Below are 15,123 nucleotides of genomic sequence, written 5' to 3'. Positions count from 1 at the left end.
TGGGACACATCTGAGGTCTCAGGGTTTGGACTGGTGCTGCTGGTTTCCCAAGGGAGCAAGAGGTGGCTGGGCCTTTTGGACAAGAGTTTCCCCAATCCCAACTGGAACAGGCCCGTGGACACCTCCTGCAGTGCTGTTGCCATCTGCTGGCTCCTTTCACTCGGTTCCTGGTTGATGGGGCTTCGTTTCTGAGTCTCCACCTCTGTGACGGGGCCTTGCTGCTGCCTGAGTGTGTGCTGTTCGCAGTGAGGGACCTGGGTCGGGGCTGGGGACCTGCTGCTGTCCCCAGCAGAGGATCACAGAACCTCCCCGCCCGGTGCTGCGCTGCCCTGGGGAAGGGCTGTGTGAGCTCAGAGCAGCTTTAGCACAAACAGGCGTGCCTGCGTGTGTGCATACCTGCTGCCTGCCCGGGCCTGAGCAGGGCTGTTTGTGCGGTGCCTGGAGATGGGATTTGCCCTCCCTGATGCTGGGATCGTGGCAGCAGCTCCAGCAGCCCCTTTCCAAGCTGGGGGGGTGGGAAACTGTCGCTATAAGGGGGACCCCAATACCCAGCCAGGCTGCCTAATGTGGCTGTCCCCATTCAGTGGCATCATTTAGGGAGCAAGGGGCTGTAGGGCTGATGCTGGCAGTAGCACGAAAAGGGAGTGAAGGAGCCTGTCTGCTCCTGGGAGAGCTCTGGCTCAGGTGAGTGGGGTCCCTCTTCTCTCTGCTTGGGAGATTCGTGCCAACTTCACCATGAGCAGCCCGGTGCTCACAGGTCCCTTCCCTCCCTTAGGTCCAGTGCTGGTCCCGTTTTGTGCTGCTCTGAAGCAGCAAGAGAGGTTCTTTCCTCTCTGTATGCCCAGCTCCGCTGGCACCAAGAGCTGAGACCAAGGCCCAGCCTCCCCATCGCCCAACACCAAGAGGACACAAGCATGTTCCATGCAAAAGTATTTTTATTGGATACAAAAGCATTCCAGCGTAATGAAAAATGACATCACTGATGGAGCTTGTCCGGGCTAAAGCCCAAGACTCGCTCTGGTCCTGCCGCGGGCCATCGGCTCCCTCCCGTTATGCCTGGGCTTTGGTGGCGGCTCCGTCCTGGGCAGCTGCTCCGGGCTGTGGGGCTGCGGCGCTGACCTGGATGGGCACATTCCTCTCCGGGGCGGCCGGCAGCGCCAGCCGGGGGGCCTCGATGCGGAGCTGCCCCTCCTTGGTCAGGGAGCACGTCAGCGCCTCGGCATCCACCTCCTCGGGCACGTCCCACTCCCGCTTCAGCACCTCGTACTTGTAGGAGAAGGAGCCCTTCTCATCGACGTTCTGCGTCTCCTTCTGCCCCACCAGCACCACCTTCCTGCCCACCATCTTCACCGACAGCTGCTCGGGGGTGAAGTTCTTGACGTCCTGGCAGATGGAGAAGCCCTCTCCGGAGCTCGGGGCCAGGGTTGTGCTGGTGCTGGGGGCTCGCTCCATGGCGTTGGCTCCTTGGCTGCTCAGGAGCTGCTCGAAGCTGCTCATGAACTCCCGGGCTTTCTCCATCTCCTGCTGCAGCTCGGTGAAGATGGTCTCTGCGTGCGGCCAGAGGGTCCTCACGGTGCCCAGCTGGGTGGCCAGGGAGCTGGAGGCAAATGGTGCGAGGTGCATTCGGCAAAGCATTGCTGCTGCTATTGCTGCTGGTGTCGCTGCTGTTGCTGCTGCTGCTGCTGTCGCTGTTGCTGCTGTCGCTGTTGTCCCCTCTTCAGTGGACTGCGAGCGCTCTGCCCCGGCTCTGCCGCCCGCAGCTTTTATTGCCCTTCCCAGGGGGAGTGGCCTCATCCCGAAAAATCACATCATCCTCGGGAGAAGAGCTCAGCTCTTTCCAGCCCGTTCCAGCTCATTCTTCTTACTCATCCACGAGGAGAGGCAGCGCTGACGTCGCGCCCAGCATACCTTCGCCCTTAGTCTTGCAGCTCTGCTCTCCTGGCTTATAATTAGCAGCATCACCTCAGCCTCCAAACGGGACGCCTGAGCCACCCCTGCCAAAAATCTGTGGCCTTTCCAAGTTCCCAGGCAGGGCGCGAGGCTGGGCTCCTCTCCTCCCTGCCTTCTCTCCCCTCATCTGTGCCCTGATCCCCCCCCTCTGCAGGCAGGGGAGCCCCTGTCCCCCCTCCCACCTCTTTGCAGGACCCTCAGATGCTTCGGGGGACCCCAGGCGAGACCAGAAATGGGTCCTGGGCCCCTCCCTGGGCGGGTGCCGAAGGGCCAGGACATGACCACGGGCGGCCCCAGGAGTCTGGAATGTGCGAGAGGCAGCGGGTGATGTAGGAACACGTTGGTTGGGGGTGGGACTGTCCCTGTGCGGGCCGAAGTGGCACTAAGCCCCCAGCGCAGGGGCTTGTGGCAGGGCTTTGCTCGCCCCCCGGTCCCGCGGGTGCTGCTGTATCACGGTGGCTCTGCAGAAACCCGAGCTCCCGGCAGTGACCGCAGCTCCCTATTTGCGGCGTGTGACTCGTCCCCAGGAGCGGGCGCTGCTATTTTGGCTGGTGGATAATCAGCCTCTCAAAAATAGGCGATGGCTCCAGGAGGGTGCGTGGGGAGAGAGCGTTCTGGAAGGGGAACACCCCCGGGCAGGGGAGGATAAAACCCACTGCTCCCGGCTGCAGCCCAGCATCGCGACAGCCCCTGCACAGAGCAGAGCCGCAGCACACACCGGGAGCACACACCGGGAGCGCACACCGGGAGAAGAGATGCTTTGCCGCCTGCACTTCATGCCGCCCACCTCCAGCTCGCTGTTCCCGTGGCTGGGACCCATCCGCACCCTCTGGCCGCATCCAGGCACCCTCTTCGCGGAGCTGGAGCGAGAGCTGCGGCTGGAGATGGAGAGGGCTCGGGAGTTCATGAGCAGCTTCGAGCAGTACCTGAGCACCGGGAGCAGCACCAGCCGGATCGGCATCGCCGCGGAGCGAGCCCCCAGCACCAGCGCAGCCCTGACCCAGGGCTCCGGGGAGGGCTTCTCCGTCTGCCAGGACGTGAAGGACTTTACACCCGAGCAGCTGTCGGTGAAGGTGGTGGGCAGGAAGGTGGTGCTGGTGGGGCAGAAGGAGACGCAGAGCACAGACGAGAAGGGCTCCTTCTCCTACAAGTACGAGGTGCTGAAGCGGGAGTGGGACGTGCCCGAGGAGGTGGACGCCGAGGCGCTGACGTGCTCCCTGACCAAGGAGGGGCAGCTCCGCATCGAGGCCCCCCGGCTGGCGCTGCCGGCCGCCCCGGAGAGGAACGTGCCCATCCAGATGGGGCCGGCGGTGGCGCAGTCAACAGCCAGCACCGACGACGGGGCCGAGCGGGCCAAGGCGTGACGGGGAAAGGACGGGGCCGGGCTGAGCCCGGCTGCCGGGGCAGCTGCTGGCCGCAGGACAGCGGCCGGGGGGCTCTGCCCAAAACGTGTGGCTTTTTTGATATTTAATAAATATTCGTGACTTTTATGTGCGCGGTTTCTGTGTTTCTTCCAACGCTCCTGGCTGTGCCCTGCAGCGCGACGGCAGCTTAGGGAGCAGACGGTGCTGGCGCAGGGCACGGCCATGGCACCTCTCCCCAGCCCTGCCTTGGCAGAGGAGGCTGATTGAGGGGCTCCAGCGCTGGGCACCCCCCGGGCACCACCGACCCGCATCTTCGCGGTGGTGCCGGGACACTCCGTGGCGTTCCCGTTCGGCCACGAGCCGTGCCGTGTCGTGACAGCTCCCGCCGCGTCGTGACAGCGCCCGCCGTGCCCTTTACCGTGCTCCCGCTGTTGCTGGCACCTTCCAGGCGCCGCCGGCGCCTTCGAGCCCCAGCCAGCAGCCAAGCCACGCCCCTTAGCAGCGACATGGGCGTGGCCTCCCATAAATAGACAGGCGGGGGCGGTCCCACTCCAAATATGTACCGCGGGAGGCGGGACCTCCCGGGGCTGGGGCGGGACCACGTTCCATATTGGGCGAAGGAGGCGGGGCGAGGAGCTGCGGCCACACCCCCGTGTTTACACGGGACGCGGGAGCTAAGGGGCGGGGCATCATCCCAAATATGGATGAGGGGGCGGGGCCGCGCTCCATATTTGGAGGAGGCTGAGGAGCGCGCCGTGCAGTGCCGAGCACAGCTTGACCGGGCACGGTACCGGCTACCGGAGCCGGGGGGGGGTGCTCCTCCGGGTAGCGATGGCCCCGCCCCGCTGGCCCAGCCCCGGGAGGGGCTCTCGGGGTAGTTGGTCCCCGCCGGGCCTGGACCTCGATCCTCCGTGCCCGGTTCACGCCGCCCGCAGAGCGCCCGCGGAGTTCAGCCCCGGCCCGGGGCTGCGGGCGGCGTGAACCGGCCCCGGGAGCACCGGATCCATGCCTCCCCCGCCGCGGCGGACTACCGATCCCGGCGTGCCCGGCGCGCAGGCGCAGTGAGCGCGGAGCGCACGCCGGGCCCGGCATGGCGGAGCCGGAGGCCGCGCAGCCCGGGCGGCCCCCGCCGGGCCCGGGGGCAGCGGCGGCGGGGAGCGGCGGGGCTGGGAGCGGGGCGGCGGCCGGAGGAGCGGCGGGGTCCAGCGACCCGGCGCGGCCCGGGCTCAGCCAGCAGCAGCGGGCGAGCCAGCGCAAGGCGCAGGTGCGCGGGTTCCCCCGCGGCAAGAAGCTGGAGAAGCTGGGGGTGTTCTCGGCCTGCAAGGTGCGGAGAGCGGCACCGGTGCGCGGGAGCGCGGTGCACGGGCGGGTATGCGTGGGGGGTTCAGGGGCGAGGGTGCAGGGATGTGCAGAGGGATGCAGGACGGGGTGCAGGGGCATGCATGGGTGGGGGATGCAGGAGGGAGGGTGCAGGGATGTGCATGGGATGCAGGAGGGAGGGTGCAAGGATATGCATGGGATGCAGGAGGGAGGGTGCTGAGCTGTGCATGGGGTGCAGGAGGGAGGGTGCTGGGCCATGCATGGGCAGGGGCTGCAGGAGGAGAGTGCTGAGTTGTGTAAGGGAGATGCCAGGACATCCATGGGCAGGCGCTGCAGGATCCTGGGTTGCACACAGGGCAATTGGGAGAGGATGTTTGGGTGCTGGGTCCTGCAGGGGGGGTGCTGGGGTGGGTAAGTAGGGATGGGTGAAGGAAGCTTTGCAGGGGGAGTTGTCCGGCCGCTGTGTCACAGCTCCTCCTGTCCCTCATCCCAGGCCAACGACGCCTGCAAGTGCAATGGCTGGAAGAACCCCAACCCTCCCACCGCTCCCCGCATGGACCTGCAGCAGCCGGTGACCAACCTCAGCGAGCCATGCCGGAGCTGCAGCCACGCGCTGGGTAACACCCCCCCCCGGGGTGCCTGGGCCCTCCCTGGGCAGGGGGAGCAGCGCTGACCCCCCCTGGTCTCACCACAGCAGACCATGTGTCCCACCTGGAGAATGTCTCAGAGGAGGAGATCAACCGGCTCCTGGGCATGGTGGTGGATGTGGAAAACCTCTTCATGTCAGTGCACAAGGAGGAGGACACGGACACCAAGCAGGTGTATTTCTACCTGTTCAAGGTGCGTCTGGGGCTGGGCACTGCTCATGGTGTGCTTGGGCAGGGGTCCCTCGACATTGCAGGGAGCTGGGGTCTGGCTGTGGGTGTCCCACCAGGACCTGAAACACCGACCCTGTGCTGGGAACGACTGCTCCCTGGCCTTCAATTCCCCTGGGAGGGAGGTTTCTGGGGAAGAAATTGGCATCATCCGAGGTGGATCCATTGCTGGGACTTCAGTAACCGTGTCTCATGGTGTCCCTGCAGCTCCTGCGGAAGTGCATCCTGCAGATGAGCCAGCCTGTGGTCGAGGGGTCCCTGGGGAGCCCACCCTTTGAGAAACCAAACATTGAGCAGGTGAGGCTGCTGTCAGGCTCATGCCTTGCACTGATGACTGGTCCTGTGGTTTGCTGCTCTTGCACGGCCCATTCCCTCTTCGGGTGGCAGCACGAAGGGTTGAGGGCAGCACCCGCTGCCCTTCCACTGCCCCTTCCTCTCCCAGGGAGTCCTGAACTTCGTCCAGTACAAGTTCAGCCACTTGCCGCCCAAGGAGCGTCAGACCATGTACGAGCTCTCCAAGATGTTCCTGCTCTGCCTCAACTACTGGAAGCTGGAGACTCCATCCCAGTTCCGGCAGCGCTCGCAGAACGACGATGTGGCCACCTACAAGGTCAACTACACAAGGTGAAGGTGGGAGAGGGGCTGAGCCTCCTCCTCCTTCCTCCCCTGCACGGGGCTGAGCCCTGACTCCAGGGCTTGTCGCCTCTCCCCACTCTCCTGTTGGTCCATTTGGAAAGCAGGCATCCAGTGGGACACTGCTTTCAGATCACGTCAGCTGTGACCCTTCAGGCACCTGCCTTTCTCATCCCTGCTTCCAGCAGTGTTGTCCCAGGAGGGATGTGGGGCTCTGGGGCCGCTGGTCCCAGCCCCGTCCCTGGAGCACGTTCCTGTCTCCTAGGTGGCTGTGCTACTGCCACGTGCCGCAGAGCTGCGACAGCCTTCCCCGCTACGAGACCACTCACGTCTTCGGGCGCAGCCTCCTGAAATCCATCTTCACCGTCACCCGTCGGCAGCTGCTGGAGAAGTTCCGGGTGGAGAAGGACAAGCTGGTGCCGGAGAAGCGGACGCTGATCCTCACCCACTTCCCCAAGTAGGTGCCCGATGCGGGGATGGCTGCAGTGCCGCAGGGGAGGGTCTCCTCCTCGCACACTGAGCGCGGATGGATGTGCTGCTCCCTGCCAGGTTCCTGTCCATGCTGGAGGAGGAGATCTACGGCGAGAACTCTCCCATCTGGGAGGCTGATTTCACCGTGCCGGCTGCGGAGGGGGCTCAGATGGTGTCTCGCCCAGGTATCGGGGAGCAGCCGTCCCAGCTCGGGGGCTGTAGGACACAGGGACGAGGTGGGGGTGAGCCTGTGGCGGTGGCTGGGGTGCCGCGGTGTGATGAGGCGCTTCCTGGCACTCATGGGCATCGCTGGTCTCTTCCAGCCGCGGTCAGCACCGTCGCCGTGCCCACCGCTCCACTCTTCAGCAAGAAGCTCAGCAACAGCAGCTCTGCCACGAGCATGGACGCCAGCACCCCGGAGCCCCTGCCAGGTATGACCAGCGCGAGCTGGGACCTCCTTTGGTCCCTCCTCGCGCTGGACATGCCGCCCTGCTCTGCTCCGCAGGGGAGAAGCGGAAGCTGCCCGAGAGCCTGACGCTGGAAGATGCCAAGCGCATCCGTGTCATGGGAGACATCCCCATGGAGCTGGTGAACGAGGTCATGCTGACCATCACGGACCCTGCTGCCATGCTGGGCCCTGAGGTACGGGCTGGGGGATGCTGAGGCAGCACCAGTGCTCTCCCGGGTCTGCGGAGCTGCTCTCTGGGGTCACGCTCCCCCCATGGAGAGCGTGGTGGAGCCAGTGAGCCCCATGCCCCCCCCCCAGACCAGCCTGCTGTCGGCGAACGCGGCGCGGGACGAGACGGCGCGGCTGGAGGAGCGCCGCGGCATCATCGAGTTCCACGTCATTGGCAACTCGCTCTCGCAGAAGTCCAACAAGAAGATCCTGATGTGGCTGGTGGGATTGCAGAACGTCTTCTCGCACCAGCTGCCCCGCATGCCCAAGGAGTACATCACTCGCCTCGTCTTTGACCCGTGCGTGGCTGGGGGGGGATGCAGGGAGGGGCTGGTGTTGGGGGTCCCCTCTCACCCGTGGCCGTGCTGCCCGCAGGAAGCACAAGACCTTGGCGCTGATCAAGGACGGACGAGTGATCGGTGGGATCTGCTTCCGCATGTTCCCCACCCAGGGCTTCACTGAGATCGTCTTCTGTGCCGTCACGTCCAACGAGCAAGTGAAGGTGAGAGCGGGGAGGCAGGTGGTGGGCACAGCATGGGGGTCCCCAGCAGCCCTGTGGGGGGGTGGGTCCCAGGGTGGTCTCACTGTAGCTGTTAGAGCCCAGGGGTGTCCCAAACCCCCTCAGCACTGGCCAGCCCCAAGCAGCAGGAGTTGCTCTGGGACATCTTCCAGTGACCTGTCTCCATGGCTGGGAGGGGGCTCTGTGTGTCCTATCTGATGGGGGGTCCCTCCCTCACCCCCAGGGCTACGGGACCCACCTGATGAACCACCTGAAGGAGTACCACATCAAGCACAACATCCTCTACTTCCTCACCTACGCAGACGAGTATGCCATTGGCTACTTCAAGAAGCAGGTGAGCTCCCCCCTAGGGTGGCTCCCCCTGGCCTTCCTGCCCCCCAGCCCTTCCCTAGCTGCCTGTTCTTTCCTAGGGCTTTTCCAAGGACATCAAGGTCCCCAAGAGCCGCTACCTGGGCTATATCAAGGACTACGAGGGAGCGACCCTGATGGAGTGTGAGCTGAACCCCCGCATCCCCTACACGGAGCTCTCCCACATCATCAAGAAGCAGAAGGAGGTACGTCCTGCGGGCAGGGGAGAGGTGCTGGCCCTTGGGATCCATCCTTTGAACCTCCCCATTTCCCACTGCAGATCATCAAGAAGCTGATCGAGAGGAAGCAAGCGCAGATCCGCAAGGTCTACCCTGGTCTGACCTGCTTCAAGGAGGGCGTGCGGCAGATCCCTATCGAGAGCGTCCCCGGCATCCGTGAGTCCTGCCTGTGTCTGGTGGGGAAGGGCTGGGGCAGGAGGGCTTTGTCCTGCCCTGCCCATGGGTATGGGGCAGATGTGGTGATGTTGACACTTGTCTTCCAGGAGAAACAGGATGGAAACCGCTGGGGAAGGAGAAGGGGTGAGTGCTGGGCTGCAAGGGCTTGGCTCGGGCTGCTCTTTGTGCCCATGCTGGGATAGGGAGCTGGGAGTGCTGGGATGGAGCGAGCCTGTCCACCCTGGTGCTGATGGGCACTGGTTTTGTCCTGCAGAAAAGAGCTGAAGGATCCGGACCAGCTCTACAACACCCTCAAGAACCTCTTGGCCCAGATCAAGGTGCGGGCAGGAGGGGACCCTCTGCTCCGGGGCCAGGCTGTCCTGGGCTCTGCCCTCAGGGGGCAGATGGGGTGACCAGGCATGGGAGAAGCAGGACCCCCGTGTGCTGGAGCAGGCAGGGGCTGCCTGCGCTCACTGCTGTCCCCTTCCTTCTGCCCTGTCCCCAGACCCACCCCAGCGCCTGGCCCTTCATGGAGCCGGTGAAGAAGTCTGAGGCGCCGGACTACTACGAAATCATCCGCTTCCCCATCGGTAGGTGGTTGTGCCCAGAGCCGCGGGGCAGGATGGTGGAGAGAGGGCTGAAGCTCTTGCAGTGTGTGGTCTGTGCTGGAGAGTCAGGGCTGGGGCAATGGGAGCCCCAGGACAGAGCAGAAGAGAGGGGGGTGAGTCAGGACTCTGGGTTGGTGTCCAGCTCCGTGGCTGGGGGGACCTGACCCTTCCCTACCCCCAGACCTGAAGACCATGACCGAGCGCCTGAAGAACCGCTACTACGTCACCAAGAAGCTGTTCATCGCCGACCTGCAGCGCATCATCACCAACTGCCGCGAGTACAACCCGCCCGACAGCGACTACTGCAAGTGCGCCAACACCCTCGAGAAGTTCTTCTACTTCAAGCTCAAGGAAGGGGGGCTCATCGACAAGTAGGGGAGCTGGCCCCGACCCCCCCTGGGCACCGGCCCTCCTGGGGGAGGGACAGGTCTGCCTGTGGGGACCCAGCCCCGTGCTGCAGGCAGGGGCTGCTGGAGGTTTTGGTGCTGTGAGCGGTCTTCCCTTGGGGCGTCAGGGGCTTGTATCCCCGAGCTGCTGCTGCCTCTCAGTGGGGCTGGAGCCACCTCCTTAGGCTCTGGCAGGGGCAGTGCTGAGCTCCTGCCTCCTGGCACTGGTGCTTCCGTCCTCCCCAGGGTCGTGCCTTCGGCTGCCCTGGCTCTCCTCCACAGGGCAGGGGCACACAAGTGCTTTGGGTTTCTGTTCTTGTCCACGCACAAGCAGCTCCTGCCCGTTGTTGAATGTACGGTGGGGCTCAGCCCTGCCCGCCTTGGCCTGCAGGCAGAGATGCTGCTCGTAGTCCAGGGTCCTGCTGTGAGGGGGTGCTCTGTCCCTGCCCCCCCCCCCAGCTCCTGCTGCCTCTCTCAGCTCTTTCCCTGCCTCTGCTCCAGGCAGGGGCTCAGCTGCAGTGTCTACAGCCCCCTCCCTGCCTGCAACGCCCCATCCCTGCCTGTACAGCCCTCCCTGCCTGCTCCTGCTGCCCCCTGGGGTGGTGGGTTCTGGCAGCCTGGGTCTGCTGTCCGTCCCCCCTGCCGCATAGGGGTCAGGTCCTGCTCCCATCCCCTCCTGCTGCCCCCTCTTTGGGTGCTGGGCTGGGGAAACCCTGACCCCAGCAGTGACTTCTCCCCTCCCCTCAGCTTGCTCCCCTGCTGCCTTGTCCCTGCGCTGTCATTACTGGGTGGGTGCTGGTGCTGCTCTGCACCTCTCCGGAGTGGGACCAGCCCCCGCCGCCCGTTCCCTGTCCCCCCCCCCCGGGTCCACTTGATTGTTGGTTTGTTTTGATTTTGTTTTTTTAAATAAACGTCCTTGTGCAGGCCCAGCGCCGCGTCTGACCGGGGGGGGGGGGGTCGGAGATGGGGACCCCGACGGGAGCAGCCCAGGGCGGAGAGAGCGCCTGGGGGGGACCAGGGACCAGGGGGCGGCTGCGGGATCTCTGCCCGGTTTCGGTTTCTGTCCATGGCCGGGGCTCCCGGGGGGGTTCCGGCGCTGCCGGAACAGCTCAGCCCGGCCCCGGTGCCGGTAGCGCGGCCGGCGGGGCCCCCCCTCGCTCGGCTCCCCCCCCACTGCGGCTCCGCCCCGAGTTTCGTTTCCCGGCGGCGGCCCCGGTGTCAGCGGCGGCCCCATGGAGCTGCGCGGGTACCAGCGGGACGCGGTGGCGCCGGCCTTGAGCGGCCGCAACTGCATCGTGTGGCTGCCCACGGGCGCCGGCAAGACCCGCGCTGCCGTCCACGTGTGCCGGCGGCACCTGGAGAGCCGACGGGGCGGGAGGGTGGCCGTGCTGGTCAACAAGGTGCCCCCCGGACCCGGTTCTCTGCTCCTTGACACCGCGGTGCCCGCGGGCGGCCGTCCGGGCCGGGTCTGAGCAGGATGTTGCGGGCGCAGGTACACTTGGTGGAGCAGCACGCCAAGAAGGAGTTCCATGTGCTGCAGGATGCCTTCAGGGTGACGGCCATCAGTGGGGACAACAGCCACAAGGTCTTCTTCACCAGCGTGGTGAGGCAGAGCGACGTGGTCATCTGCACGGCCCAGATCCTGCAGAACGCGCTGGTCAGCACCGAGGAGGACACGCGCCTGGAGCTGACGGGTGGGTGCTGGACCTTGCAGCCCAGCTGCGACTGCCCCGGCTGAGCCTCCACCACTGCCCGATGGCTCCTGCTCCTCTCACCCCAATCCCTGCCCTTGCCCGGTGCAGATTTCTCGCTGCTGGTCATTGACGAGTGCCACCATACGCACAAGGAAGCTGTCTACAACAAAATCATGTTGAATTACCTCCAGCGCAAGCTCAGCGGGCAGCAGGACCTGCCGCAGGTCCTGGGTCTGACGGCATCGCCTGGCACTGGGGGGGCAACCTCCTTTGAGGGGGCTGTGAATCACATCCTACAGGTAGGCCCTGTGCCGAGATGGGGCGCAGCAGCCCTGGCACAGCTTCCCCTGGGGTGGTACCGGGCGTTCCTTGGGGTGGGTGTTGATAACTCGGTGTGCAGGCACTGGGCAGCCCGGGGAAGGCATCCCCAAACTCGCCGGGGTGCTGCGTCACCCCAGGCTGTGGTGCTCAGGGCTGGAAGTGGGGTCTCACCCTCTCAGATCTGCGCCAACCTGGACACTGAGACAATCACATCGGTGCAGGAGGAGGCACAGCATGTGCAGAGCCTTGTCCCACAGCCCAGGAAGCAGTACGACCTGTGCCAGGAGAGAGCTCAGGTGAGGGGTGCTGAGCGCTGGGGTTGTGTCCCTCCCTCTGTGGACCCAGAGCTTTGGTGTAGGGGTGCCATGCAAACAGCTCCTAACCCCAGGCTGTGCTCTGAGGCTGTCCAGAGGAGCAACATCCCCAGTTCCTCAGGTCCTGAGCCCCTCTCTGCTCTCAGGACCCCTTTGGCGAGCGGCTGAAGAAGGTGATGGAGCAGATCCAGCAGTACATGGACATTCCCAACCTGCCGCGGGACTTTGGCACGCAGGTTTACGAGCAGCGCATCGTGGAGCTGGAGAACAGAGGTGAGGCGGTGCGGGTGAGGCGGTGCAGAGCCGGGGCAGGGCCGGTGGCACGGGGCTGGGCTGTGACCGCGGTGCCCGGCCCTCGCCAGCGGCAGAGACGCTTTGCCGCCGGACACGGGTGTGCGCACTGCATCTGCGCAAGTACAACGATGCTTTGCTGATCAACGACACGGTGCGGATGGTCGACGCCTTCCAGTGCCTCCAGCAGTTCTACGCTAGCCAGAGGGACATGAAGGACCCCACCGAGCAGTTCCTCAGCACCACGTTTGAGGGTGATGGAGGGGTCTGGAGGGGGGTTGCTGCTGCATTTGGGGTTGATGTGCCGCCCTGACACCATGCTCGCCTGTGCAGAGAACAGGGCGACCCTGCAGGCGCTTGCTGGGGACCGGCGCTATGAGAACCCCAGGCTGGACAAGCTGGAGGAGATCCTGCGGGAGCACTTCCAGCCCCTGGGTGCCTCTCGCGGCATCGTGTTCACCACGACCCGTCAGAGCGCGCACAGCCTGCTCAGCTGGCTGCAGGACACGGCCGCGCTCCGCGGGCCGCACATCCGTGCTGCCGTCCTCACTGGCGCCGGCTACAGCAACCAGACCAGGCCCATGACGCAGGTGAGCAGAGGGTGGGAAGGATGGGACCGACCCCTCTGTGGGTGCTGCTGGGGCTCGGAGCCCTGCGCAGCTGCTGAAGCATCACCCCCCTCTCCCCCCAGAACGAGCAGCAGGACGTGATCAAGCTGTTCCGCAATGGAACCCTCAACCTGCTCTTCTCCACCAGCGTGGCCGAGGAGGGCCTGGATATCCCCGAGTGCAACATCGTGGTCCGCTACGGGCTGATGACCAACGAGATCGCCATGATGCAGGTACCTGCGCGGGCTGCCTCCGGATGCTCTACCTGACCCCGTGGGGGGACACTCGGGGGTAAGGGGAAGTCCAGCCGTGTCCCTCCACTGCCGACTGCAGCATTTGGCCCTTCTGCTGCAGGCTCGGGGCCGTGCCCGTGCTGAGAACAGCGTCTACTTTGTCCTTGCCAAAGCCAACAGCAGAGAGATCTCCCGCGAGCTGCTCAACGAGGAGCTCGTGGAGCTGATGGGGATGGCAATCAGAGCGGTGCAAGCCATGCCAGAGCAGGAATACCGCCTCAAGGTGCGTGCTGGGCGCTGCCCTGAGCAGCAGGAGGGACAGGCAGCTCCTGCCTGTGTCTGCTGCTTGCGCACAGCCCCCTGTGCCCTGGTTTTGGTGTCCTGCTCTTCCCTTGGGAGGCGGTAGGGTGAGGTGCATGGAGCAGTGCGTGCCTGTCCTGCCCTGCTCCTCGTGCTCTCCAGGACCCTGCATCTCTCCACAGCCGTGTGTCTCGCTGCCTGTGCCCATAGCCCCACACTGACCCTGCCCTCCCCTGTCCTCTGCAGATCAGAGAGCTGCAGGAGGCTGCCGTTGCCAGCTGGCTGATGAAGGAGGCCAGGATCAACGAGAGGCAGCAGCAGCACAACCCGGATGCTGTTCACCTTTACTGCGTCAACTGCAGCGCAGCGGTGTGCCGCGGCAGCGACATCCGCACCGTGGAGGGCATACACCACGTCAACATCAACCCCAACTTCGGGTAGGAGCTGGGTGCTGGTAGGGATGAGCTGCTGCTCCCCCCATCCAGGATGGGCAGGACCCTGCTGCCAGCTCCTTTTGGGGGACACCAGTCCAGGAGGGTTTCGGAGATCGTGTGACTACAGGAGCACATGTGGCTGCCTGTTTCTGTCCCCTGGATCGTTGTCTTGAGGGTGTCTTTCGGCCCTTTCCTTGCAGGTTGTTTTACAGAGTTTCCTCAGGGAAAATCCAGTTCCAGAGGGCTTTCAAGGACTGGGAGCCCGGCTGCCGCATCGCATGTAGTGGGTGCAGCCAGGTGAGTGCTGCAATCCCATGGAAGCTGGAGGGGCAGCGGGGGCCGTGCTTGTACCCCAGCTCCTGAGGGATGGAGCCACGTGTCCCTTCTGCACATGCCTGTGATGTGTGCTGCACATGTGGGATGTGGACACGGGCCACTGTCCCCGGAGGGGATGTACCCCAGGAGCAAGGCGCTGCCGGCTGTGTGATGGTCCCCTTCCTGCCCACACAGGACTGGGGAATGGAGATGCTCTACCGGCAGGTGAAGCTGCCCATCCTCTGCATCAAGAACTTCGTGGTGGAGACACCAGCTGAGAAGAGGAGGTACAAGAAATGGAGCGCTGTGACATTCCCCATCAAGGAGTTTGACTACCTGGAGTACTGCTCCAACACCTATGGCCAGTCCTTCTAGCACAGGCTCTGCTCAGCAGAGGACTATTCGCAGGCCCCTTCCTGGGACAGTGGGACCTTTCCCATCACCTTCAGCATTGGAGTCTCCATCCCAAGCCATGGCTAGCTCCTCTTTTCCTCGCTGGACCGAGTCACTGCAGCACATCCCTTTGCTGGAGCCTGTGACTGCAGGAGGAGACTTTGCTGCACCCACACAGAAAGGACGGGACACTGGGATGGGAAAGCTCCCAAACCCTTCCCTGGCTGCTCCCCATGCTGCTGCCTTCCCCTCCTGCCCCCCAGCACTGCCAGGCTATGGGGCTGTCTCCACAACCCTGCCAGGGACGTGGCCCAGCATTTCTCTGGCAGCCTCCAGCCTGCCTTGTGAATGTGCTGGTTCTCATTAAAAACGGGTGTGCTGGGAACAAGGGAAGCGTTGGCAGCTTCGCTCATCATGAGAGCTCGCTGCGTGCAGGCAGGTCCATATGGGACCACCCCATCGTTGGATGGAGAAACACATCCCCCCATGCTGCTGGCTCAGGGGATCTCAGGAAGGCACCTGCAAATGCCTGGAGCGGCCTGTGTGGGGCTGCCCCAGTCCTTCCCCTCCCTGCAGACCCACTGCACCCTCCTGAAGACTGAACCTTCCAGGGGCCCAGAACAAGACTTGGTCCCTCCAGGGCAGCTCAGCCCTGCGGGATCGTAGCCGGAGCC

The 15,123-nt window shown here is 64.6% G+C and overlaps 4 protein-coding genes across 4 annotated transcripts; 3 read left to right on the top strand and 1 right to left on the bottom strand.

The window, feature by feature from the left end:
* Window positions 1-917: 917 nt before the first annotated feature.
* Window positions 918-1,798, bottom strand: LOC115617599 (heat shock protein 30-like). The gene has a single exon (XM_030508324.1). The coding sequence runs from the start codon at window positions 1,792-1,794 to the stop codon at window positions 1,051-1,053; it is 744 nt and encodes a 247-aa protein (XP_030364184.1). The 5' UTR covers window positions 1,795-1,798; the 3' UTR covers window positions 918-1,050.
* A 519-nt stretch (window positions 1,799-2,317) lies between these two features.
* Window positions 2,318-3,391, top strand: LOC115617601 (heat shock protein 30C-like). The gene has a single exon (XM_030508326.1). The coding sequence runs from the start codon at window positions 2,706-2,708 to the stop codon at window positions 3,312-3,314; it is 609 nt and encodes a 202-aa protein (XP_030364186.1). The 5' UTR covers window positions 2,318-2,705; the 3' UTR covers window positions 3,315-3,391.
* Window positions 3,392-4,370: 979 nt separating this feature from the next.
* KAT2A (lysine acetyltransferase 2A) lies at window positions 4,371-10,470 on the top strand. The gene is made up of 18 exons (XM_030508302.1): window positions 4,371-4,638; window positions 5,128-5,251; window positions 5,329-5,474; window positions 5,717-5,806; window positions 5,952-6,133; window positions 6,408-6,599; window positions 6,692-6,798; window positions 6,937-7,044; window positions 7,119-7,255; window positions 7,380-7,588; window positions 7,665-7,791; window positions 8,033-8,143; window positions 8,220-8,363; window positions 8,438-8,552; window positions 8,660-8,696; window positions 8,827-8,890; window positions 9,058-9,142; window positions 9,342-10,470. The coding sequence occupies exons 1-18, from the start codon at window positions 4,405-4,407 to the stop codon at window positions 9,533-9,535; spliced, it is 2,406 nt and encodes an 801-aa protein (XP_030364162.1). The 5' UTR covers window positions 4,371-4,404; the 3' UTR covers window positions 9,536-10,470.
* A 308-nt stretch (window positions 10,471-10,778) lies between these two features.
* On the top strand, window positions 10,779-14,833 carry DHX58 (DExH-box helicase 58). The gene is made up of 13 exons (XM_030508309.1): window positions 10,779-10,946; window positions 11,039-11,240; window positions 11,349-11,539; window positions 11,741-11,857; window positions 12,022-12,148; window positions 12,238-12,420; window positions 12,500-12,756; window positions 12,858-13,007; window positions 13,129-13,290; window positions 13,554-13,744; window positions 13,942-14,038; window positions 14,252-14,445; window positions 14,487-14,833. The coding sequence occupies exons 1-12, from the start codon at window positions 10,779-10,781 to the stop codon at window positions 14,429-14,431; spliced, it is 2,025 nt and encodes a 674-aa protein (XP_030364169.1). The 3' UTR covers window positions 14,432-14,445; window positions 14,487-14,833.
* The last annotated feature ends 290 nt before the right edge of the window (window positions 14,834-15,123 follow it).

Source organism: Strigops habroptila, chromosome 19 (genome assembly GCF_004027225.2).
Source record: "Strigops habroptila isolate Jane chromosome 19, bStrHab1.2.pri, whole genome shotgun sequence".
NCBI classification, from domain to species: domain Eukaryota; kingdom Metazoa; phylum Chordata; class Aves; order Psittaciformes; family Psittacidae; genus Strigops; species Strigops habroptila.
Note: the sequence above shows the minus strand (reverse complement) of the source record. Positions and strands in the feature narration are given on the sequence as shown.